The sequence below is a fragment of the Tetrapisispora phaffii genome, chromosome 6 (genome assembly GCF_000236905.1).
Source record: "Tetrapisispora phaffii CBS 4417 chromosome 6, complete genome".
NCBI classification, from domain to species: Eukaryota; Fungi; Ascomycota; class Saccharomycetes; order Saccharomycetales; family Saccharomycetaceae; genus Tetrapisispora; species Tetrapisispora phaffii.
Genome location: NC_016525.1, coordinates 325,154 through 349,095, shown reverse-complemented (window position 1 = coordinate 349,095; position 23,942 = coordinate 325,154). Strand labels below are relative to the sequence as shown.

The 23,942-nt window shown below is 35.0% G+C and overlaps 12 protein-coding genes across 12 annotated transcripts; 8 read left to right on the top strand and 4 right to left on the bottom strand.

Moving 5' to 3' along the window:
- Nucleotides 1-184: 184 nt before the first annotated feature.
- On the top strand, nucleotides 185-2,023 carry SAL1 (Ca(2+)-binding ATP:ADP antiporter SAL1; the record flags this gene model as incomplete). The annotated part of the gene is made up of 1 exon (XM_003686021.1): nucleotides 185-2,023. One exon carries the CDS (start codon nucleotides 185-187, stop codon nucleotides 2,021-2,023), a length of 1,839 nt encoding a protein of 612 aa, XP_003686069.1.
- Nucleotides 2,024-2,209: 186 nt separating this feature from the next.
- Nucleotides 2,210-2,944, bottom strand: REV7 (Rev7p; the record flags this gene model as incomplete). The annotated part of the gene is made up of 1 exon (XM_003686020.1): nucleotides 2,210-2,944. One exon carries the CDS (start codon nucleotides 2,942-2,944, stop codon nucleotides 2,210-2,212), a length of 735 nt encoding a protein of 244 aa, XP_003686068.1.
- Nucleotides 2,945-3,467: 523 nt separating this feature from the next.
- On the top strand, nucleotides 3,468-6,173 carry PMS1 (ATP-binding mismatch repair protein; the record flags this gene model as incomplete). The annotated part of the gene is made up of 1 exon (XM_003686019.1): nucleotides 3,468-6,173. One exon carries the CDS (start codon nucleotides 3,468-3,470, stop codon nucleotides 6,171-6,173), a length of 2,706 nt encoding a protein of 901 aa, XP_003686067.1.
- A 208-nt stretch (nucleotides 6,174-6,381) lies between these two features.
- Nucleotides 6,382-7,758, bottom strand: EOS1 (Eos1p; the record flags this gene model as incomplete). The annotated part of the gene is made up of 1 exon (XM_003686018.1): nucleotides 6,382-7,758. The coding sequence occupies one exon, from the start codon at nucleotides 7,756-7,758 to the stop codon at nucleotides 6,382-6,384; it is 1,377 nt and encodes a 458-aa protein (XP_003686066.1).
- A 909-nt stretch (nucleotides 7,759-8,667) lies between these two features.
- On the top strand, nucleotides 8,668-9,816 carry NIS1 (Nis1p; the record flags this gene model as incomplete). Its single annotated transcript, XM_003686017.1, has 1 exon — nucleotides 8,668-9,816. One exon carries the CDS (start codon nucleotides 8,668-8,670, stop codon nucleotides 9,814-9,816), a length of 1,149 nt encoding a protein of 382 aa, XP_003686065.1.
- A 979-nt stretch (nucleotides 9,817-10,795) lies between these two features.
- OM45 (Om45p) lies at nucleotides 10,796-12,130 on the top strand (the record flags this gene model as incomplete). The annotated part of the gene is made up of 1 exon (XM_003686016.1): nucleotides 10,796-12,130. One exon carries the CDS (start codon nucleotides 10,796-10,798, stop codon nucleotides 12,128-12,130), a length of 1,335 nt encoding a protein of 444 aa, XP_003686064.1.
- Nucleotides 12,131-13,208: 1,078 nt separating this feature from the next.
- MKS1 (Mks1p) lies at nucleotides 13,209-15,131 on the top strand (the record flags this gene model as incomplete). The annotated part of the gene is made up of 1 exon (XM_003686015.1): nucleotides 13,209-15,131. The coding sequence occupies one exon, from the start codon at nucleotides 13,209-13,211 to the stop codon at nucleotides 15,129-15,131; it is 1,923 nt and encodes a 640-aa protein (XP_003686063.1).
- Nucleotides 15,132-15,552: 421 nt separating this feature from the next.
- On the top strand, nucleotides 15,553-16,425 carry IMP4 (snoRNA-binding rRNA-processing protein IMP4; the record flags this gene model as incomplete). Its single annotated transcript, XM_003686014.1, has 1 exon — nucleotides 15,553-16,425. One exon carries the CDS (start codon nucleotides 15,553-15,555, stop codon nucleotides 16,423-16,425), a length of 873 nt encoding a protein of 290 aa, XP_003686062.1.
- Nucleotides 16,426-16,595: 170 nt separating this feature from the next.
- TPHA0F01430 (uncharacterized protein) lies at nucleotides 16,596-18,026 on the bottom strand (the record flags this gene model as incomplete). The annotated part of the gene is made up of 1 exon (XM_003686013.1): nucleotides 16,596-18,026. The coding sequence occupies one exon, from the start codon at nucleotides 18,024-18,026 to the stop codon at nucleotides 16,596-16,598; it is 1,431 nt and encodes a 476-aa protein (XP_003686061.1).
- A 1,173-nt stretch (nucleotides 18,027-19,199) lies between these two features.
- Nucleotides 19,200-20,615, top strand: LAT1 (dihydrolipoyllysine-residue acetyltransferase; the record flags this gene model as incomplete). The annotated part of the gene is made up of 1 exon (XM_003686012.1): nucleotides 19,200-20,615. The coding sequence occupies one exon, from the start codon at nucleotides 19,200-19,202 to the stop codon at nucleotides 20,613-20,615; it is 1,416 nt and encodes a 471-aa protein (XP_003686060.1).
- A 385-nt stretch (nucleotides 20,616-21,000) lies between these two features.
- Nucleotides 21,001-22,038, top strand: FLX1 (flavin adenine dinucleotide transporter FLX1; the record flags this gene model as incomplete). Its single annotated transcript, XM_003686011.1, has 1 exon — nucleotides 21,001-22,038. The coding sequence occupies one exon, from the start codon at nucleotides 21,001-21,003 to the stop codon at nucleotides 22,036-22,038; it is 1,038 nt and encodes a 345-aa protein (XP_003686059.1).
- A 425-nt stretch (nucleotides 22,039-22,463) lies between these two features.
- On the bottom strand, nucleotides 22,464-23,576 carry TPHA0F01400 (60S ribosomal protein uL13; the record flags this gene model as incomplete). The annotated part of the gene is made up of 2 exons (XM_003686010.1): nucleotides 22,464-23,032; nucleotides 23,543-23,576. The coding sequence occupies 2 exons, from the start codon at nucleotides 23,574-23,576 to the stop codon at nucleotides 22,464-22,466; spliced, it is 603 nt and encodes a 200-aa protein (XP_003686058.1).
- Between the last annotated feature and the right edge of the window lie 366 nt (nucleotides 23,577-23,942).

Sequence of the window (23,942 nt, the reverse complement as noted above, 5' to 3'; positions counted from 1 at the left end):
GACGGATATTCATATTGTTGCTATTAATTGTTGGCCATCTCATATAGTGTAATAAATATTATTGAAAGTTAAAGCAAACACAATTTTGTTTATATATTTTGTTATTAGGTAGTGAAGATTGTTTTACATTGGAGTTAAATTCTAAAATATATAAGCAAATTTAATAGCATACGATTTAGGAGTGATGGTAATACGAAGTGATGGTGGTAAGGACGAAAATGGGAATGACAATCAAAATAATGTCCATAGAAATACACATGCTACCGATAAAGGTAATAGTAAATTGAAGAAATTACCTATTCTAAAATATTTGTTCGAAGATGAACTATCCAGAGACAGAAGATATGAAACAATATTTAACAGATTGGATATAAACAAGGATGGTAAAATAACTCAATTGGGATTGAACGAAGCTTTTGTGAAGAATGACATGCCTCTAAAGAATAATAATGAAGCTCTTGTCAACTTATTTCATGCAATGGATGCTAACGATGACAAAATAATTGATTTGGAAGATTTTAAAATTTATGCAAAGACAGCAGAGAAGCAGATTAGATCTGGCTTTGAGAAGATTGATACGGATGGCGATGGTTTAGTTAAACCAGAAGAAATTTCAAACTATCTCATTAGATTATCAAAAGATGCCCATCAAGATCCTATAAAGCTGGATAACGGAAACAACAACAGCCACAATTCAAAAAGTATGCACTCAGAAGATAAAGTTTCTCGGAAGCACCCCTCACAATCGTTGTTAAATCCTAATTTGGAGCAGTTCATTAGCTGGGCATTTCATATGAAAGGTAAACCTGACATCATTTTAACTAAAAGCGCTGAACACATGCATAAGTCTGATCCTAAAGGTTCAATTTCATCGAATGGAATCGATCAAAATACTGACCAAGAATTTATTACCTATGATCAATGGAGAGATTTTCTTTTGATGATGCCTAAAAGTAAAGGCTCACGTCTACAGACCGCTTATTTTTACTTATTCAAAGAAGATGTTGATTTATCCTCTGAAGGTGATATGACATTGATCAATGACTTTTTAAAGGGATTTGGTTTCTTCATTGCAGGAGGTATATCTGGTGTCATTTCCCGTACTTGCACTGCACCATTTGATAGATTGAAGGTTTTTCTTATAGCCAGAACAGATCTTACGTCCACATTATTACATTCAAAAAAGTCTATTGCAGCACAAAAACCAAACATCAAGATTGATAAAATTAGATCTCCGATTATCAAAGCCATAACTACATTATACAATCAAGGTGGCTTAAGAGCATTTTATGTAGGAAATGGTTTAAACGTCATGAAAGTTTTCCCAGAAAGTTCCATTAAATTTGGTAGTTTTGAAATGACAAAGTCATTGATGGCAAGCATTGAGGGGATCGATAACAAAAACGAATTATCCAAAGTATCAACTTATATAGCTGGTGGCCTGGCAGGTGTTGTAGCACAATTTTCAATTTATCCAATTGATACTTTAAAGTTTAGAGTTCAATGTGCATCGTTAGGTGGGAATGCATTAAAAGGGAATAGATTGCTCTTTGAAACAGCGAAACAATTATACAGAGAAGGTGGTATAAAATTATTTTATAGGGGTATATTGGTAGGTTTGATGGGGGTGTTTCCGTATGCTGCATTGGATCTAGGTACTTTTTCAGCTTTGAAAAAATGGTATATAAATAAACAGTCCATTAAACTTGGCATCCCAAAAGATGACGTAGAGTTGAGCAATCTCGTTGTTCTACCGATGGGTGCACTTAGTGGTACTGTTGGTGCATCAATTGTTTATCCAATAAATCTATTAAGAACAAGACTACAAGCCCAAGGAACATATGCACATCCTTATAGATACACAGGTATCAAAGACGTCTTCATTCAAACTGTTAAGCGAGAGAGTTACAGCGGTTTGTACAAAGGTCTTCTACCAACTTTAGCAAAAGTTTGCCCGGCAGTTTCGATTAGTTACTTATGTTATGAAAATCTGAAGAAAGTGATGAAACTAGAAAACCACTAGGTACAAAGCAATTAAATCTACAAAAGAATAAGGATTACATCTCTTATATTGCACATAATGATTAAAATAACAAACAAAAACTTATAATAATATTCTTTATACACTAAATTAAAATAACTGTTAATAGGATAATAATTTATCACATTTACTTTTTCATATATTGCTAATACAACGTGTGTATTCGATTCATATCGAGCCCATAGAACTCGTACCATCTTTGTTACTATTTAAAGTAGAGTAGACATGATTCATATCTTTAATCATTAATTGCTCAATATAATTGTAAATGACAAAGGGTCCGATGTCACATCCAATTAAGGATATTAATTTAACTTTAGGCTGTCCGTTATTTTCATGCAGATTTTCAATATATTCGTGTTCCTCACACTTTGTCCAATTAGCTGCTCTATCAAAAGTATTCTTTATATCCTCATTTGATACTCTTTCAATGGATTCAATAGTAGCTAATGGATTATACTCTACAGTATTAATAAAGACTTGGAAGGCGACAGTGTCATCTTTAACTTGTGGCATGTCCTCTAACTGAGTTATCAAACAGTTTAAACTAGACCTGAATTCATTGTAAACATCCATTTCTGTTAAGGAACTGATATCATCAAGATGTTGAAATTCTCCAAAATCTAAGACATACTTTTCAATGCAAACATTATTTTCTTTGTCTATTATACCAATAGAAACTTTAAATATATGTATAAGTTTGCTTAGAACATCATTGATTAACTCTTCAATATATTGTTGTAAGCCCTGATGTCTGTTTATTGGAATAAACTTCGGTAAGGTAAATGCTTGGTATGTAGTTAATTCAAATGTAATAGAAGGATAGACATTTCTATGGTATAAAACCAAATTAATATAACTTTTGAGATAAACTTTAATCCATTTTTCAATTAGTTCATTCATCGGAACTCCTTTATACGATTTTGATAATCAATTTAGGGGTATTATAATAATTCAGGTGGTCGAATGCTTAAAAATATTCAGAACTTATTTTATCATTCCTTATTAGTATGTTTTAAAATTGTACATTTAGCAAAATAGAGACTTCCCTTATTGGTTATATGTAATTAGTAGAGTATTCTCGGTGTTATTTACAGTTGAAAGGTAGAATGTTTTAAGATTCTTTATCCTCTCACTTAAATGCAAAGTCAAATTATGTTTATATTCGACAGTCGCGACTATGGAACACCAAACGCGATGCCCAATTATTTATTGTTTAAGGTTTAATCAAACTGAAAGATTGATGTATTTGCAATCATATTATATTAGATCATCATGTAATAACTATAATATTATAATATACAGGTCTCTAACTAATAATAGTTGATTATAATATTTAGTAACAAAGAACTTTTTTTATTATTCGTTGGCCTAACGGATATATGTTATCTGCAAGAATTTTTTGCTCCATAACCAACTAACTACTATGAGTAAAATAAATGCAATCGATGTTAAAGATGTACATATTTTAACTTCAGGGCAGGTTATTATAGATATAAGTACAACTGTTAAGGAATTAGTTGATAACAGCATAGATGCTAACGCCAGCCAAATTGATATTATTTTCAAAAAATATGGTATTGATTCTGTGGAATGTTCTGATGATGGAAACGGTATTCAACCTGATGACTATAAGAGTTTGACAATGAAACATTATACTTCAAAAATCGCTAATTTCCAAGATATAACTAATGTTACTACTTTAGGTTTTAGAGGTGAAGCATTGTCCTCGTTGTGTGCTATTTCTCAGGTTGTCGTAACAACAACTGTTAACCCACCTAGAGCAGATAAAATTGAATATGACATTAGCGGAAATATCTATTCACAAACCGTAACATCAAGAAATAAAGGTACAAGTGTGCAAATTTCGGATCTATTTTATAATTTGCCAGTTAGAAGAAAGGAGTTAATGAAAACAGGTAAAAGACAATTTACTAAATGCATTACCCTTTTACAAAGTTATGCAATTATAAATACTAACATTAAATTTTCAGTTGTGAATATAACACCAAGTGGTAAACGTCAACGAGTTTTCTCGACGTTAAGTAACAAAGGAATGCAGAAAAATATATTAAGCGTGTTTGGCTCAACTAATTTGCATGGGTTAGCTGAAGTTAAATTTACCCTTGATTTGAACCCTTACAAATCTCACTTCAGTAAAAGATATGATGAAGATGATACATTTGATGATCTGAATTACACCATCACCGTTGAAGGTTTGCTTTCCAAAAGTTCCTTTGGTAGTGGTCGCAACAACAAAGATAGACAATTTGTATATATAAATAAAAGACCAATCGAGTACCCCACATTAGTAAAAAGTTGCAATGAAACTTACAGGCAATTTAATAATGTTCAATATCCAGCATTTTTCCTTAATTTCATTGTCTCCCCTGAGCTCATCGATTTGAATGTAACACCAGACAAGAGAACAGTGATTCTGCACAATGAAAGGTATGTTATTGATCTTTTTAAGGAAGAGTTACTAAAATATTTTCAAAACCAAGACTTACAGCTTCCAAAGAAAGAGATGACAGTTTTAAAAGAAGTTTCTTTAAAAAATGACTCTATTGATATATTACCTAACGCTGCTTTGAAAGTCACTGATGAGGAGAAAAAAAGCAATTCCTCTTTTATAGATACAGATATGGATGACACTGCTACTAAAAATTATTCCAGTGAAATTGACATTCCATTTGATGTAAATACTCAAATTCAGAGTTCCTCTCTTGTAGATACTGACCTCAAACCCAAATTAAATAAAGTAGAAAGCCACGTTAAAGTAATTGAAGGAGAAAGCATGCTGGATGGATCAGTACACAATGTTAGAGAATACGAAGATAAAATAAATAGTGCGGATGATATAGATAATAGCACATTCAATGAGAACCACAGTCCGAATTCTAATGTAAATAAACAGTTAGATCTACATTCATTTAAAAACCCATTGGCTGAGGAATTTGAAAACGTTAGCCAGAATAAACATAATGATATAGATCAAGAAGATGTTGAACAAGTAATAATAAATATTGATGGTGAAGTTGAAGAACATTTCGTTAAAATAATTGAAGATAAAAAGTTGTTGTTTGTGGGTGATCACGACAGTTATTCAGAAACTCCTTATGAGGATACTGATAAATATAACACAAATAATGTTGAAGTTGACAATTGTGATATTTCCAATGCTGATTCTCATGATGATTTGGAGGTTGGCTTATTAAGTCAAGAAACTAACGTAAGAGTCCCTATCAGAGATTTTCATCGTGATGTTACCACTGAGAAATTACGATCCATATCCGATTTTAACGGCATAAATTCTACTAAGAAGGATAATGGTTTAATATATTCTACTAACTTATTTATAAACAAACCCAACAGAGTGTTTGATGAAGGTGCACAGTTTCTGAAATATATAGAAAAGATGAAGTTAGTTCATCATAGTCTTAGCATTAAACAAAGTGATCATCTGAATGATTTAGAGGAAGGTGACAGGTACCTTACCTTAACCGTTAAGAAAAAACAGTTTAATAATATGAATCTCGTTGGACAATTTAATTTGGGTTTCATTATTACAACTTGCAACATTGACGGGAAGTCAAATTTATTTATTGTGGATCAACATGCCAGTGACGAGAAATACAATTTCGAGACATTGCAAAAAAACACAGTATTCAAGTCACAAAAGCTCATTAGTAGTCTTCCTGTGGAACTGAGCGTAGTTGATGAATTAGTAGTCATGGAAAATATTGAAATTTTTGAAAAGAATGGATTTAAGTTAGAAGTTGATGATGATGGAAATCAAGGTTGTAAAATCAGGCTAACTAGTCTACCGGTTTCTAAAAGAACATTATTTAACATTGAAGATTTCAATGAATTAGTTCAACTAGTTAAAGTGAATGATGGCATGAATAAAGAAAGTATCAAATGTTCTAAAATACGTTCCATGTTTGCGATGAGAGCATGCAGAAGTAGCATTATGATTGGGAAACCATTAAATAGAAAGGTGATGAGTAGAGTAGTAAAAAATTTGAGCACACTTGACAAACCTTGGAATTGCCCTCACGGTAGACCAACTATGAGACATTTAATGGAATTAAAGAACTGGGATTCTTATATGGATGATTATACTATTTAAAAAAACTATTTTCTTTGAGATCTTGAAGTATATATAGTAGTATGTTTATAAGGCATTACAATATATGGACGTTCATACCTACTTTTATATATTACTTTTCTATATGCAAAAAAATCTAGCTATGTGGCTCTGTTAGAGAGGGGGTATTTGTTTAAAATATGTTGGTAATCATACAACAAATATTTTTTGAGTGAAATCATGTTTTGGACTATAGTTCCATGGTGTATGAGCCTTTCAACATCATACTAATTTGTTGAACATCTAATCGTTGAATAAATAAGTTTCTTAACAACCCTACCATTGTAACAAAACTGGCTACACCAACGGGAACAACACAGAACACCGTTATCTTATATAAATCTATAGTTCTTCTTTTAGAAAATTTGAAAGGTTTATAATTTTTTGGCATCTTTTTTTTCCTTCCACTATTTCTAGTTCTTAAATTATCACTACTGCTAGAGTTCGAGTTATCACCAGGATGTGATTGAAAACCATCTGAGACTGAGTTATTATTATTATCATTTATTATTTTATCATTTTTATATTCCTCATCATCATTACTGACATAATTCAAATTAGATGTCAAATAACTTTGCCAAATATAAACAGCTGTTAGTATACAGCTAATTAAAATCCAAGTATGTAGATAGTATTCGCTTTGTGGAGAGAATGAATTTAATAATAATAATTCAATTGCAAGAATCAAAATTGACATTGAAAACATTCTCATGATCGCTGCTACAGTGGAATATTTTACAATCCAACGCACCATTAATGAATCCAATATTGAATACGTCAAATATAATGATACCACACACCATATGGCCGATAGCAAATACTCTGAATAATCCGGTTTTATTAAAGAAGTTAACAAGGATGAAATATCATTGCTATTATTCGAATTAGTAGAGTCGCTAAGGGTTGAGGATGTGTTTGACAATGATGATGTTGTTGTGGAATACGCAGTTGATAAGGTTGAATCACTTATGCTTGTGTTGGATTTATTCAATTTATAAGATTGCCACAATAATGCTAATGTTTCTGTAATTGATTGTATATCATACAATTGTATATTTTTCTTTGCATATAGAACTTCATAAGATTTCTTCATTGTACTGAAAAGGTACATTATAGGTAATACTAATGAAAAATCTCTGCAGACAGCCATCAAAAGATGTTGTTTTGCAGTTAAATGATTCAAAGATAATGTTTTCACTGATGAATATAATTTTAAAAAAGGTATACCATTTTTATCTGATCTATTTGCATTGTTCGAAATGGATGCATTGGAAATGGATGCAAGGTTTGGTATAGCCATAGTTGTATTTCCATTTTCGACTATACTATTAGTATTATTATCATTTATTTCATTACCGCTTTGGATGTTATAGACATTTTCGTTCAATTCATCTCTATTATAGTGGTGATGATGATGATGGTGATGATGTACGTGATGTACAGTTGTACCGGCTTGAATTGCAGTAGACACCGCATGTTCCTGACCTTGGTGGTTTGTTATGCTGATGTTGTCATCAACCACCATACTATAAGCCCTCTCGTTTGGACTATTATTACCAGTTGGCATTTAATATAAATGTGTATGTAAACTTCCAAAACAATTTTTGAATCTTGGAAGATTTTATACGTGAATAATGTTGTTGTTCTTGTCTATTTGTAAAGTGCAGAACGAATCTACTCAGAGAAAAATATACGACTCTGCTTCAAGCATTGTTCAACGAACTGGAACTTGATATATGCTATTAGACAATTATTTAAATTTACTAATACGCTGTTATACCAAGAATCTTAATATCCACACCGGAAATTTCATAGTTACCCAGGGCATGGATAGCGCTGTTGACAATGTCGTTTGCTATGGCACGATGTGACATTGAGAATACGAATTATAAAAGCGGTGGTAGTCATTGGAGTAGTTTACTTTATGTCAAGTGGTGTATTTTGGTACGTGCAGCCACATCGCCATTGTTAAAAGGAATACTGTTATGGATGCCCCATTCCAAGGCATCTTGTCCCCTCCTGTGTGGACAAAAATGCACTGAAAAGAGCTTGTTCCGGGTAAACACTATGCATTGTACTGGTTAGCATTTCGAAATTGCCTAAAGAGGAAAGAACGTTAATTTTGACATTTCACAATCTCCTGACCTGGCCTGAGGGTACAAAAACGTTCAAAGAATATAAAAAGGCTGGTTATTTTAGAAAGGTATTCTCACTAATAATAGAAAATTCGTTCATGTGATCAGAAAGATTTTAGCAGCACAGCATGGCACATATACATCTTGTATATATATGTGTGTATGGAAGTATAAATGAACGAGGGCTTGGAAGATGACTTCTTTGTAAAATAGTACATTATTATACCTACCTGGCGTATGTATATATATATAAGAGCAACCGTATATGAGAAGGATACACTGTTGCTGGAAGTAAACATCGACACGTAAACAACAAACTAGACTCCATTGTTATCAGAGGGATGGATACTTTTTATAATAACGATAGAATCGAGATTCGCAGCAGGGCTGATTTCGATATTCCAGAGTTACCGTTGAATGAAAATATAGTGTACGATTATTCATCTGATAGAGTAGTGAGAACCAGTAGTAACGTAGATTACAGGGATGGCAGTGGACACAACATTGGCAAGAGCATAACGACGTCGTTTCAGTTGTTGAATGAAGAGTATCAAGATTATCAAAGAACGCTGGGTAATAGTAACATACAAATATTAAGAGACTATGAGAACCATGTTTTAATCAAGACAGATGCACAACCAACAGGGACCAGTAATAACAGCAGTAATGCTAATGAGAACGGGGACTATTTGAATCAATTTTCAAATTGGGAAAGGTATGCGAATCAACGACGAGTGGATATTCCAGTTAATATTCAACCTTTCAATAGTGCTATAGGCAGACATAGTAGCACAACAGACGATAAAGGATTCAATTTGAAATTTATGAAGAGACATGTTTCTTTACGTAGGAAGGATTTTACAAACGATAAAGAGTATAATAACTTTGAAAAACGACATAAGAAAATATTCCATCGAGGATTTTTCGGTAGAAATAATAGCATTAAGAATCAACACAAACCAGTAACAACGAACGATGGTAAGCCACGATCATCGCATAGAAGAAATAGATCTAAATTCAGAAATAAATTCGAATTGTATTCTGTCCTCAAGTTTATTAATTTACAGACACTCCCACTGGATGAGAGAGATTGCGATGAGAACGATACCACTTCATATAGTAATATCAAGTATTTTTTGAATCAAAAACAATTGTTTAAATTGAATCCTAAATTGATGGTGGATTTGAAATCGATAGCGAACTCATCCAATGCTAACTTCTATATGAACAGGAAAAGATCTGTGATTAAAAGAAAGAATATAATACCAAGACCCACAACAGCAACAGCAACGGTAACTAATAACAACCGTACTATTAAATCAATCAATAATATAAAGAGGGGCAATAGCATTTGTACAACGACATTGAATAAGTATAGTAAGAACTCACAAGAATACCAAGCATGTTCATTATGGAAAGAATATTTGACAAACATAATGTATCAAAGAATAGAATTACGATTGAAGTTACTAAACATGGAATCATCATGACCTTATATATATATATGTATATATATATATATATATAAAAGAGTATTTACATAATTTAAGGTGAGTAAGTTATACAGTTCTGTTATATACTTGTAATTAACTCCATTAACCGAGAAGTAGCATCAAGGTTATATCTCTTATCTGTGTGATACGGTGAGTGCGTGTTCGTAGTCTTGTTTGTATTACGCCATACCAACCGACTCCGGGTCAAGAATGCAAAATAACTCCATTACGCCGGAGACGCCAGCACTAACGCTCTCCCTCTCCGCCATGAAAATATAGAAAAGTCACAAAATTAGGGGTGGAGATAATGTTTTTTTAATAATCTCCATTGATCCGAAAACAACAGATTAGCCGCCGCCTGCTATTTTCATCCCAACAAAAAAATAAGAAACAAACGGAGAAAGAACAGTCACGAACATCAAAATACCCTTTTTAATCACACCAGTCGTATCATACCTTTCCTTCTGCTGGAAATCATTTCACGTAAATCAGCTTATCGGAATCAATCGCTTACGGTCGGGTCTGCTGGGGTGGGGTCCGCGGTTCAGAAGATTCTGGGATTAACCTGATCAGCTCCATTGCAACGGGGACGTAATTTATTTTATACGTCATATAATAATAATGTATTTACTGGTGTCGTTCTGCCGTCTCTCCAATATTGTTGTTGGGGCTATGTTTATTGGGGTAAATTGGCGGCGAATCAATGTAATAGCTATCGGTTGGTAAGCATAACTGATACATGACAAGCAAAATATTATATTATATATATCGCATTTTTTAGGGGTACCGAAGTTTAGATAATCAGAGATATCTATATATGTATATATAAGGTGGTTTTTATATATTGTTTTATCGTACTTTTTTTTTTTGGTTTGCTCGATATAATAGTATTGATTGTTTCGAGTGTTTTTTGTTGAAACCCAATATATACACATAACAGATTTAAATAAAAAATACACGATATAAAATATAGAATATGTCAACTAAATTGGTGGTAGGTGGTATAACTGCTGTGACCGCAGGTTATTTGATTTATAATATTAATTACAACAATAACAGGGACCACAGGCACGTTAACACAAGTAGTGCCACGTATAAACTCACAAATGAAAATCAGGACGACCATCTTCCCTTGAGGTCACACTATAAGCAGACCTCGAACACTGATAATCAGAAGCTTAGGGACTTCACAACCGCAAATGCAGGTGCCAAAAATAACTCGAAATCAATATTCAACTGGGGGTTCAATGAAGCCGAACGTAACAAGGCCATTGCTATTGGGGAGTACGACATGGTGAATAAAAAATATAACGACTTGGTGAAGGAGTTTCAAGAAAATAGTGCCAACTTGGACAAAGAGGAGAGTGAAGTCAAAAAATTGATTTTGAAAGACTACGAGGAAGAACTGAAGTTGAAGAAACAGATACTGGAAGAGGCGACTGAAATTTACAATAAATTCGTTAAGAATGAAAACTTCAACGAATTGGCAGACAAGATATATAAGGAAAACTTGGACGTGATGAACGGCGAGAAGAGCATTTTCCAATGGTTGAGGAGCACTGGAATTGATGACGAGGGCGACAATAATGCACATCTCATTCCGCTGAATGGAGACGGTACGAAAATCGATAAGATTGCCAGTGAGAGCGTGATGGGATGGGGAGAAAGTGCTCAGGAATTTGCTAAAGAAGCAATTGAAGAACAATTGAGGAACAAGGAAATAGGTCCAAGTGAAGCACAAAAAAGATTGGATGAACTTAAGGAAATAAAGAAAAGAGGCTGGCTGAACTACGGCGGCAAGACACCTGAAGTCGAAAACGATATCGCCTCAAAAGTCGCCGAAGGTGTCAGAGGCTGGGGCGAAAGTGCGTCGCAATTTGCAAATGACGAGCTAGAAGATGTCAATATTCAATATGACAAGAACGTGACGTTTGAAAGCGCTAAATCAGAGGTTGAGAAGAAACTAAAAAAGTTGGAAGACTGCAGACAACTGTACCAACAGGCACTTGACTCTAAAAATGGAGACTTCATTTGGAACAAATTGTTTGTGAAACCAAAGAAAGACCAAGACTTGTCACCCAGTAATAACAATGACTCCAACAATACAGATAGCACCAATAAGAGAATCTCCAAGGACATTGAGACTCATGAACTAAAAAAACAATTAGATGTTGCACAATCTGAGTATGACCATGCCATTGACATTCTATCTAAATTTCTAGAGGATAATGCTTTACCCTCGAATAGAAAAAATTTAAAGCAAACAAGGACACAACTAATGGGGAAATTATGGGACCAGATGAATGAATAGAAGCATATAGGTGAAGCATTTTGGCCTGTTTGACCTACTGAAGTATTTAGCTTTGTTTACATTGGACTCTGTTTTTAATTATTTTTTTTTTTAAGACAATATATATTATTATAAGATGGTGTTTCACTTGTTAACATACAAGAACTTTTTTTCGTAAAGTTACAATCCTTCGCGATACCCTATCCATCCATTTACCCATTATAATTAAGTATGCAGTATAGCTTCATTTTTAATAAATACAAATTCATATGCCAAACAGAGGTATTAATAGTAACAATCATCCTGATGTGACGCAAACAGTCAAACACCCTAGTGTACCTATAATCATTAAAATCAATCACTTATAACAAGTTCTTAAAATATTAAAGCATATAATTCAAATAAGTCGCCTTTAACTGACTATATGTCATTAAATGCAGTTCCTTTTTGCCCGTTCTTGTTCCTCGGTGTATTTTTACAACCACAATTTCAACTTTTAAAGCCGTGAGAATTAATCAATGACCTTGCTAAAATAAGCTGCAAATGTCATGAAAAACTTGTTACATGTATATCAACATATATATATTGTAACATATAAATTGACATCTGTTTGAATTTAATGTTACACAATTCACTCTTTTTTGGATGTTAAGAATTGCATGACTCGATATTATATTAATCGCAGGTACTATCATTGAAAACGCAGGGTTTTGAGAAGTTGGCTGTTGTCAAAATATATACATAAATAAGGTACAAATTATAAGGAAACCTCCATACTTAAAGGCAGAGTTGGCAACATTAAATAGTTTCAGCTATATTGAACAACATACGTTAGAAAGAGGACATTCTTATTTACCTTTTCTAAAACATAGTCATAATATTTATAAGGATCGTTTATTCGTAAAAACGAAATTTTAAGATCTTTTTGAAATAGTATACACTTTTCGATTGCTCGTGGTTGGAAGTGCATGTATTTTTAATTTAATGAAAATAATGAATATTATAATTATAAGATAATACCAACAAAAAAGAAAAACACATATTACTTTGAAAAGAGAACAATACAACCGACTGCAAGTAGCAAAGGAGGGTATTGAGCATGGTTATTTCACAAACTATAAATTCTCCAGACAATATGAACTCTTGTAGTGCGCTACCCAGTAGTGGTACTAATACAGAAATTACACAAAACATGATTCAGTCAATGAATAAGATCAACTTGAACAAATATATTGATAAATCAAATAATGAAAAATTTCTAAAGATAAGTCCAAATTTATTTACGCATGAAAGATTACATCTGTTTGATTCAATGGATTTGTATTTAGACTTAATGAAAATTAATAGCATATTCACAAAATCAAATACGAATTACACTTCAATTATGGAACAGGGTGATCGTTTGAATAATATTAGCACGAGAATATTGAATAAATCTCTACTGAAAGATAAACAACTAAATAAATCAAAGAAGAAAGAAGGTGTGAAGAATATGTATCATATTTTGAATTCAAGTTTGATGCAAGCTGTGAATAATGGAACTTCAAACAATATTACTCAAAAACAAACTTTAAATACGCATGACACCTCGGCATCTAATATTACAACTATCGCAAATTCAAAAATTGTACGACAACCTGTTGTAGTATCTGTAACATCGAATACTTCAAATCACGGTGCCATTTTTCATGATACCAATACTGAAAACAAAAACTCAGATAATATACAAAATAAAAGTAGAGATTACGAAAGTCAAATTAATTTACAAAGAATACACAGTAGACCAAGAACTAGGCAGGAAGATCCAGATGTTGTTGTGAAAGGTTTTGATACCACTACAGTAATTGTGAGAAAATCACCCTCGACCATTGACAACAATAATATTATAACCCCAGTCTCTAAACAGTCTTCGTCTAATGTAGATCAACACTTGCACAAACAGAATTCATTATTTTCAAATCTCAATACTTACCATAATACTACCACTAATGACAATATCAATAAACAAATAAATATTAAAGATGATAATAGAGGTAATACAAGTGTGGGTACTTCGAGTGCATTGGGTTTTCAAGCTCAGAATAAAAATTCTAAATTGTTTTTCAGTAGTGCAGATGAAGATTCCGATTGTGATGCTTTCTCTGACACTGAGGATGACGATGATGACGAAGATGATGATGACTTTGATAGTCTGTATGAAGAAGAAATTGAGGATAAATACATGAAAAAGAAATGGGATAACATGATCTTTTCAAAAAAAAATACAGGTGATCTTTCTAATAACTCCTCAGCATCTACCAATAAATCTTCCACAGACCCAATAAAAAAGAGTTTGTTGAGCGGTTTGTTTTTAAACAATATGAATAAAGAAACTAAGGATCAATTTAAGGGTGAAATCAATAAAGAAGATAGTGAGTTAATAAAGACTAGTTCTACCTCGCCAGGAATGGGACACAGATCTAAGTTAACAATGGAGAAAATAAAGTCAAAAGAGATATCAGGAAAATTCACTGATTTATTGGGGTCTGATCTATCTAAAATATCAAACAATTCTACGAATTATATAAACGATATCAACAAATCAGGTAGTAATTCTGCAATAGATACGCCAACTATAAAGACTTTCAATGTGAACGCATTGGGAGCGATGTCTCCACCTCGAGATGCCATCTCTTCATTCGACCCTCAAGCATTTAGATCATCCACTAGAACTAGAAGTAGTTTCAGTAGCATTGTTTCGGAATTTACCAGTGAGAGATATATTCATCAATCTAATGCACCACCTTCAGCCCATACCATACTTCCAACAGCTCTGTCAACACATATGTTTTTACCAAATAATATCCATCAACAAAGATTAGCTGCGTCATCCATGAACAAAAGCCGATCCTTTTTTGAACAAGGATCAAGAAGAGAATCTATTGATATACCATCTAAAAGTAGAAATAGTGTGAGCATAAAAACAAGAGTTGAAATCAAGGAAGAAGAGCCATTCGCAAGAGATTTGAATAGAAGGAAATAATCAAGATCATCCAATCTTGAAATAACATACCTTGCGTCAACAATGCATTAATCATTTAAGTACAATAATGACACCATATAATTAATAAATATACTACAATATTTTTATAATAAAGAACTTTGTAATTTCTAACTAAACTATGTGAGTGACGGATGAGCTTAATTTGAAGCTTTTTTCTATAGTGCGGCTTTCATATTTGAGGTCCGAGATGGCAGCACAAAAATTTTTCAGTGAAACTTTTGAAATTTATGGTCGATGGAAAATTGCGATGAGTTAGATAATTAAAAGTATATTAGCAGATATTTATAAAAGATATTTAATATTTAACTAGACAGTTGAATAGTTATTGTTAATAACTAGCAAATACAATTATAGCTCACTAGTTAGCAATTCATTTGACGAAGCACCAGGAAGATTCAAAATGTTAAGAAGACAAGCACGTGAGAGAAGGGAATATTTATACCGTAAAGCCCAAGAGCTACAAGATTCTCAACTACAACAGAAAAGACAAATTATTAGACAGTCTCTAGCGCAAGGTAAGCCTCTACCGAAAGAGATTGCTGAAGACGAAAAATTGCAAGAAGATTATAGGTACGACCAAACTATCAAAGGGGAACTTGAGGGCGATCTTGATGATATTGATGATGAATATTCAGAAACAAGTGGTATTGTTGAACCAAGATTGATTGTGACGACATCGAGAGATCCAAGTACCAGATTATCTCAGTTTGCAAAAGAAATTAAATTATTATTCCCAAATGCAGTTAGATTGAATAGAGGTAATTATATCATGCCAAATTTAGTTGGTGCATGTATTAAATCTGGTACCTCTGATTTAGTTGTGTTGCATGAACATAGAGGTGTTCCAACATCTTTGACTATTTCCCATTTCCCACATGGTCCAACAGCATTTTTCACATTACATAACGTTGTGCTAAGACACGATATTCTAAATCACGGTAACCAAAGTGAAGTTAATCCTCATTTAATATTCGATAATTTCACAACACCATTGGGAGAAAGGGTTGTGAAAGTTTTAAAGCATTTATTTTCTCCAAGTCCAAAGAAGGATTCTCCAAGAGTAATTACATTTGCCAATAGAGGTGATTTCATTAGTGTCAGACAGCATGTTTATGTTAAGACACGCGAAGGCGTTGAAATGGCTGAAGTTGGTCCAAGATTTGAAATGAAATTATTTGAATTAAGATTAGGCACATTAGACAATAAAGACGCTGATGTTGAATGGAAATTAAGAAGATTTATTAGAACTGCTGGTAGAAAGGACTATTTATAGAAATATACAAACTATGTAATTTAAAAGTTAATTTTATTAATTTATATTTATTTGATTACTTTTTAATAGTGACTATTCTCTAATCGACATTTTTAAGTTGAGTCTGGCATAACTTTATGTATAAAATGGATCGAGAATATATAATTTTACGTGTATATTTAACTAACGAACTAAGATGTTAAACTATCTAAAGAATCGGCAGTACGACTAATTTTCTTCCTTAAAACTGAACCTATACACTCGGTTTGCAAAGGTGCAAAAGCGTCATCATTTATTGACATGTAATGGCCTGGAGTTCTTGACCTTCTTAATTGATTGGAAGTTGAAAATGTATTTGTCTTGCGCAGCGACAATGATTTTGCTGGCACAGAGGCATTTGAAGAAGGAATTCCAGTCGTGTGTGAATATGCTCGTCCTCGCATTGGTGGTGAATGCGGTTGAGTCAGTAAGCTACTATTATTTTTTGATTGTGACACGCTGCCAGTTGGGGAAGTATTACTATTTATCATCAATGGGTTTCTATTAGCTGTGAATGCGTAATTCGACGAGTTTGATCTTGATCTTGACAAGTGCGACCCCAAAGAGTTTTTCACTGCCACACTTGGCCTTGGATGTTGCAAGAAGGTAACAACGTTTCTATTTTGAGCGTTAGCATTTGCATCTGTATCTGTTGGCTCTTCGGATTCTTCTTCATCTGTGGTATAGGCGTCGCTTTCTCCTAGAGATATGTGGAAACCTGCCACACTCTGCTTGGGACTTTTCTTTTCGGATGCCTTGTTTTTATTTTTCTCCAGTGACGTACCAGTACGAGCTTGCATTGGATCGAAAGGGTTATTGAAAGCCGTGATAGTTGCATCCGGTTGCTGCAAAGCTGAAGGTGCCCTTGAGATTGGATGGCTATTCAATTCGTCCGACAACATATCGAAATACGAGTAGAACCGCAACACCCTGTTGTTGTTGTTGCTGCTGATGTTGTTCTCGGTGCTCGCAGGAAGTTGGTAGTTGTTTGAGTACGATCTTGTAAGGGCCAGAGGTGGGGATTTCGACGTCGAGAGACTACTATTCTTTGTGCCTGCAGTTGGGAACGAGGTTGTGTGGGAGTACGATCTGAACAGCACGGGACTGCTGGACGTTGAGGTCGAGTTGTAGTTGCCCAATGCAGAGCTGAGACCCAGCGTGGATGGTCTTGGCGAGTAGATCATGTCGACCTGGTTCAAATCCGTATTGTCGTCGGTGACAATGGAACAACTTGCGTCCAGAGCCGGGGGGATCATGTTCTCCAGTGTATGGTGTATGGTGTTTTGCGGTTCTGTCAACGGGTTCTCGTTCAGTCTTGGCGCACCTGTATGCGTGACGCACTGTCGAAGCCCGTTCTGGGAGTAGAGACTGTTTGAACTCTGACGCCGTGACAAGGACAGCGGCGAGGAAGGCGAGGTGAAGCGCAAAGCCTGTTCGGGAACAGGCGCATACATGTTGTCGAGAGTCGAAGCTCTCGTGAGAGTCAGCGTCGAGGCCATTCCTGGATCTTCCACATCTCTCTCGAAAATCAAGTCTCTGTCCTCCTCCAAGTCGTGGTCGTTGGGGTTATTTATAGTGTCCATGGTGCTTTGGTCGATGTGTGTGTCGCTCTAGGATACGTTTGACATAAATACGAGATACATGCACAATATATATGTGTGTGTGTGGAGATATGAGACGGTGAGCAGTAGTTGCCAGTAATCACAGCCATGGTAATAAGTGTTTCAAAAATCAGGGAGAGGAGGCCATTATGAAGAACTGAAATTGCAAAATGTTCGCCCAGCATTGCAGACAACACGGTTAGGCTGCCCTGTGAAGAAGATGAAGATGATGGGGGGAGAGACCCGCCCACAGCGCCCAGCACGCCGGCCCCCAACCCCGCGTCAGCAGTGCCGTTTCGATTGGGTGTGGGGGCCGGGGCCGGGCAACGGGTGGGACAAAGGGGCGGCCGCCGGGTAACAGCTTTGTCACGTGTGCGCTGCGTGGAACACGTGACGGAACTGTTACCCGGCGGCATTACACGGGGACGGCGGGTAACAACGATTGCGCACGTGACGGTGTGGAGCGCTGCGCTGTTACCCGCCGCACGCCGCACACTACCCGGCCTCCATCTTCGCGCGCCGGCGCAGACAAATTTTTCGGCTCGACGGCCATCGGCACCAACCCACACACACACACATATATATATATGTGTGTGTGTGTATAGATGTATATGACACTGGTATACAAGACACTCACTCTTGTTACACGCTCTTCCGTTCTTCCTGTCGAAGGCCCCATGCACACTCCCCTGCTCCGTCTTATGGTTCGTCTTAAGTATAAGAACAGCCCTAACACAATGTTTCTAATGATGAGGTATAATGCGTTATCGTATTGACACGGCCCTTCCTATCAGTGCTCGGCTAGGTTTAACTACCGGCTGGGTCGGGAATGGCTTAGGAAAACAACCTAAACAGATTTAACCACTGAGAACAGAAACACAACACTCCTTGCTGTATATACACTCTCTACTGCTTGACCATCACTCATGCGCCGTCTGGCTCCTATACATGCACAGCGGGCAATTGTTTTTGTGTGCGGCGGTGTTTAATACTCGCCCGTGCGTGCTGCAACTCCTCCCCGTAAATAGTTTCACAACAATCTAGGATATATCATATTTCAAGCATGTATATATATATCAATGTACACATACAGAACACTCTCATTTGTAGGAGGCTCTTCCTCCCTCGCCCAGGACGCACCAACGCAAATACACCATGTTGAGAGCAGTCACAAGAAGCACTGTCGTTAGAAACAGTTTAGTTAGGCTATACGCCTCGAAATCCTACCCAAGTTACACAGTCATTAACATGCCGGCTTTGTCCCCTACTATGACCTCAGGCAATCTGGCTTCTTGGTCAAAGAACGTCGGCGATCAACTGGCTGTCGGCGAGGTCTTGGCAGAAGTGGAGACTGACAAGGCTACAATGGACTTCGAATTCCAAGACGATGGTTATTTGGCTCAAATCTTGGTTCCCAATGGCTCAAAGGATATTCCGGTCAATAAGCCAATCGGGATCTTTGTGGAGGAGAAAAAAGATGTCGACGCCTTCAAGGACTTCACAATCGCAGACATCGCAGACGCTGGCTCTGCCACCGCAACTCCAGCGGAGAAGAAATCACCAGAGTCATCTGCAGACGCTGCTCCAGCTGAAAAGCCTTCTCCTGCCGCTCAAAAGACAGCCGGAACAGATGTCACAAGAATATTCGCTTCTCCTCTGGCAAAGAACATCGCCTTGGCCCACGGGGTCGCTTTGAAAGACATTACAGGTACCGGTCCCAGAGGCAGAATTGTCAGGGCTGACGTCGAGAAGTTTATGAGTGAACAGAAATCCGCCGCTTCCCCTGCTGCCGCTGCTTCCACTCCGGCTCCTGCTCAAAAAGCTGCACAAGCCCCATCCGCACAGGTCTCAGACCTGTACAAGGATATCGAAATCACTACCATGAGAAATATCATCGGTAAGCGTCTGTTGGAATCAACTCAATCGATTCCTTCCTACATCGTATCCTCAGATATCGCAGTCTCAAAGCTGTTGAAATTGAGACAATCTTTGAACAACGATAACACCATTGACAAGACCAAGAACAACTACAAGCTATCCATCAATGATATTTTGATCAAAGCAATCTCATTGGCAGCAAAAAGAATCCCAGATGTCAACGCTTACTGGTTACCACAAGAAAATGTTATAAGACAGTTCAAAAATGTCGACGTCTCCGTCGCAGTGGCAACCGAAACAGGTTTAATCACCCCAATTGTTAAAAGTGCGAACGCTAAAGGTCTGGTCTCAATTTCGACCGAAGTTAAGGATTTGGTGAAACGTGCAAAGATCAACAAATTACTACCAGCAGAATTCCAAGGTGGTACTATTTGCATCTCTAACTTGGGTATGAACGATGCAGTATCGATGTTCACTTCCATTATCAATCCACCACAATCAACTATCTTAGCCATTGGTACAAAAAAGAGACAAGCCATTGAAGATGTCGGAAGTCCAAATGGTATTTCTTTTCAAGACGTTATCACCATCACTGGTACTTTCGACCACAGAGTCGTCGATGGGTCTAAGGCCGGTGAATTCATGCGTGAATTAAAGAAGATCATAGAAAATCCACTACAATTACTATTATAAGAATTTGAGATGCCATTAGCAAATCAGGACATCAATATTCATTTTTGGTTCAATAATATAACACAATTTATCTTGTAAATTTTTCCTCCTCTTTCTCAGTGTGATAAAGAACACAAATATAATATATGATCGCTTACATCGTTTATATCGATTACATAAAATCTATACATTTAAAGATAATCGATAAACATTAAATTTAATTTAATATGCAATTAAGTATTAATTTTCCAATATAGCAGCGCATTAATAGTATATATCAATATAAAAAATACGAAAATAATGTAAAAGGGCAACATAAATTGAATTTTTATGAAGAATGTTTAGTTGTCAATTATATGATATTTTATCAGAGTAATACAAATGCATTGCTAACCATAAATTAAGAATGGGTTATGATTTATCTCCTTTACAAAAAGAATTTATTTCAGGGATAACCACAGGCTGCATAACTACAATCGTCGTTCATCCACTAGATTTGATAAAAGTTAGATTACAATTATCAGCTACAGGACAAGGTATAATCCCCAATATAAACAACATAAAACGAAATAGATATAGACTCGTCTTAGAAAACATTATTAAGCATGAAAAGAAACCATTTGGAAAATTACTGACTGTTAAAGAAATTTATAGAGGATTAGGAATTAATATCCTAGGAAATACAATTGCATGGGGTCTATACTTTGGATTATATAGACAATCAAAAGACATATTATATAATGTTTACCATAAGAATAATATTCAAGATGCCGGATTTTATAGAGGGAAAGAGGAAAATTCTACCGTTGAAAATATAATACATGATCAAAAAATGTCACCAATTATGTATTTATCAGCAGGAGCAATCAGTGGTTTAATCACTTCAGTAGTGACAAATCCAATTTGGGTATTGAAAACAAGGATTATGTCAACAAGTAAATATGCAGAAGGATCATATGTTTCTATTATCCATGGCTTCAAAACTTTGTTAGAGAAGGAAGGTTTGAAATCTTTTTGGAGAGGTACATTGCCTGCAGTATTAGGAGTTTCTCAAGGTGCTATATACTTCATGGTATATGATACACTTAAATATAAATACAGTTCACTGCCACATAATAGATTTGTTCAATCAGGTAAACTAAACTCTAAAGAGTCCAATAGTAAATCCGAGTATAAATTAAAAAATTTGGAAATTATTGGCATAACATCTTTAAGTAAAATGCTATCAGTATCCTCAGTTTACCCTTTCCAATTATTGAAGTCTAATTTGCAAAGTTTCAAGGCAGTGAATCATAATTATACCTTGATTAATTTGGCCAAAAATATATTCAAAGAGAAAGGGTTGCTTGGATTATACACAGGATTATCGGCAAATTTGTTAAGAGCAATACCGTCAACCTGTATTACATTTTGCATTTATGAAAACTTCAGAAACTGGATATAATAAAGACTTCCGTATCCAAATTGAACAATTGTAAGAACATAGTATCAATTTCATGTACATATTAAAGTTTTACTTATATAATTTAATGCAGTTAAGCATTATTGAAATTCACAGTAATATCTTAATTTCTAGGTTGGGCTACTGTACAAGATTGAGATTATTATTTAGAAGTATTATCTTTAAAATATCGAATTCTCTTTTTAATTATAAAACTACAAAAAATAAATTATATTCAATTTGCCTTGTTTAATTTACTAAATTTCTATTGTATTTTTTTACTTATACCTATATAACATGTTACAGTTCACTCATTTGTAAACCATTAACACTCCCAAAATATAATATAAAAAAATTTTAGTTGCAAAAGAGTTATTATGAGAAATAAATTGTGGATGATAAAATAATTAATTTTTAATATCATTAAATTAGTAACCGAAAGTGGCTAATTGTTTAGCAGCTTCAGATTCAGCGGAAGCAGCAGTGGCAGCAGCAACCTTCTTGTTGAAAGCCTTCTTCTTGGCGTAGAATTCAGCAGATCTGACTTTTCTCTTTTCTTCTAACTTGGCAACAACATCTTCGTATTTCCAACCAACAGCGGAAGATAATTTAGATAAGGTAGTGTACTTTCTACCTGGCTTTAATCTTAAGACTCTTAAAGCTTGTGGAACAACAACTCTCTTCTTCTTGTCATATGGAGGTGGGATACCTTCGAAGACCTTTAAACGTTCCATAGCAGCCTTACCACGAGCAGTTTTGTGAGAGACCATACCTCTGACAGCCTTGTAGAAAATTCTAGATGGGGCTCTGAAATGGAATGGACCACGAGTCTTGTTGAAAGCAGTAGCCTTTCTTAAGTAGTCGTGGTACTTCAATTTGTTTCTGAAGAATTCACCGGAGATGTTCAAAGCTTCAGCTCTGACAACGACGATTTTTTGACCGTTTAACAATTGCTTGGCAACAGTAGAAGCTAAACGACCGACTAAATGGCCCTTACCTGTAATGAAATGGTAATAATTATAGAATTAATAATTATTAAAGATTGTTAGTAAATTAAGTCCTTAAAATCAATGACATAAAAAAAGAAATACTGTGGATTTGATGAGTTCATATATATATGCATGTCAAATGATAGCGAAAGTGTTTTAATACCAATATTGTAATACTTTTTTCTGAACAAACGTTTACCTCAGCTCTTTACTCGTTAAGTTTATCCTTTCGAAGACAAAATAAAAGAATGATTTAGTGTGAGTAATTCTTGTAATAGTGGTTTTACCTTGGATTGGTTCACATTTATTGAGCTCTTCTCGACTATCTTATCACACTCCGCAAGTACAGTTGGTAAACAGTTCTTAATTCACTTTGTCCTATCATCCTTGCCACGAGTCTCGAGTTGAAACCTGATATAGTATCGACAGACACATATTGAAACTTAGTTATAATCTTAATCCAACATTTATTTCCGATCTTGTGCTTAATATTCCTAATTAACAAATTTGTAACATACCATCAATAACGACAACTGGTTCAAAAGTAGACATATCTTCCTGGTTGGTTGTTAATTTCTTTCCAGCTATTGTAAGATATAAATTTTAATATGCCTTTACATATAGGTATTTTTAAATAGATATGTTTTTAAAAATGAGCTATTCGCTAGCTTAAAGAAGAAACAGATTATGACAATTGAATAATTACAGACTAGTTGTCTACTCAGCGCTGGAATATTCCTGCCTAACTACTAAGTGCTGAAAACATGTCTTGAGTTTAGAATACACTATATCATCACTCTTAGAGTGATGACATGGAAATTATGGTGACATTACTGTGAAAGTTCAAACCATTACCGATGGTAAGAATTTCAACTTACACACAAATTAGATGTCCAGTTTAGAAGGAGTTTCCAATGA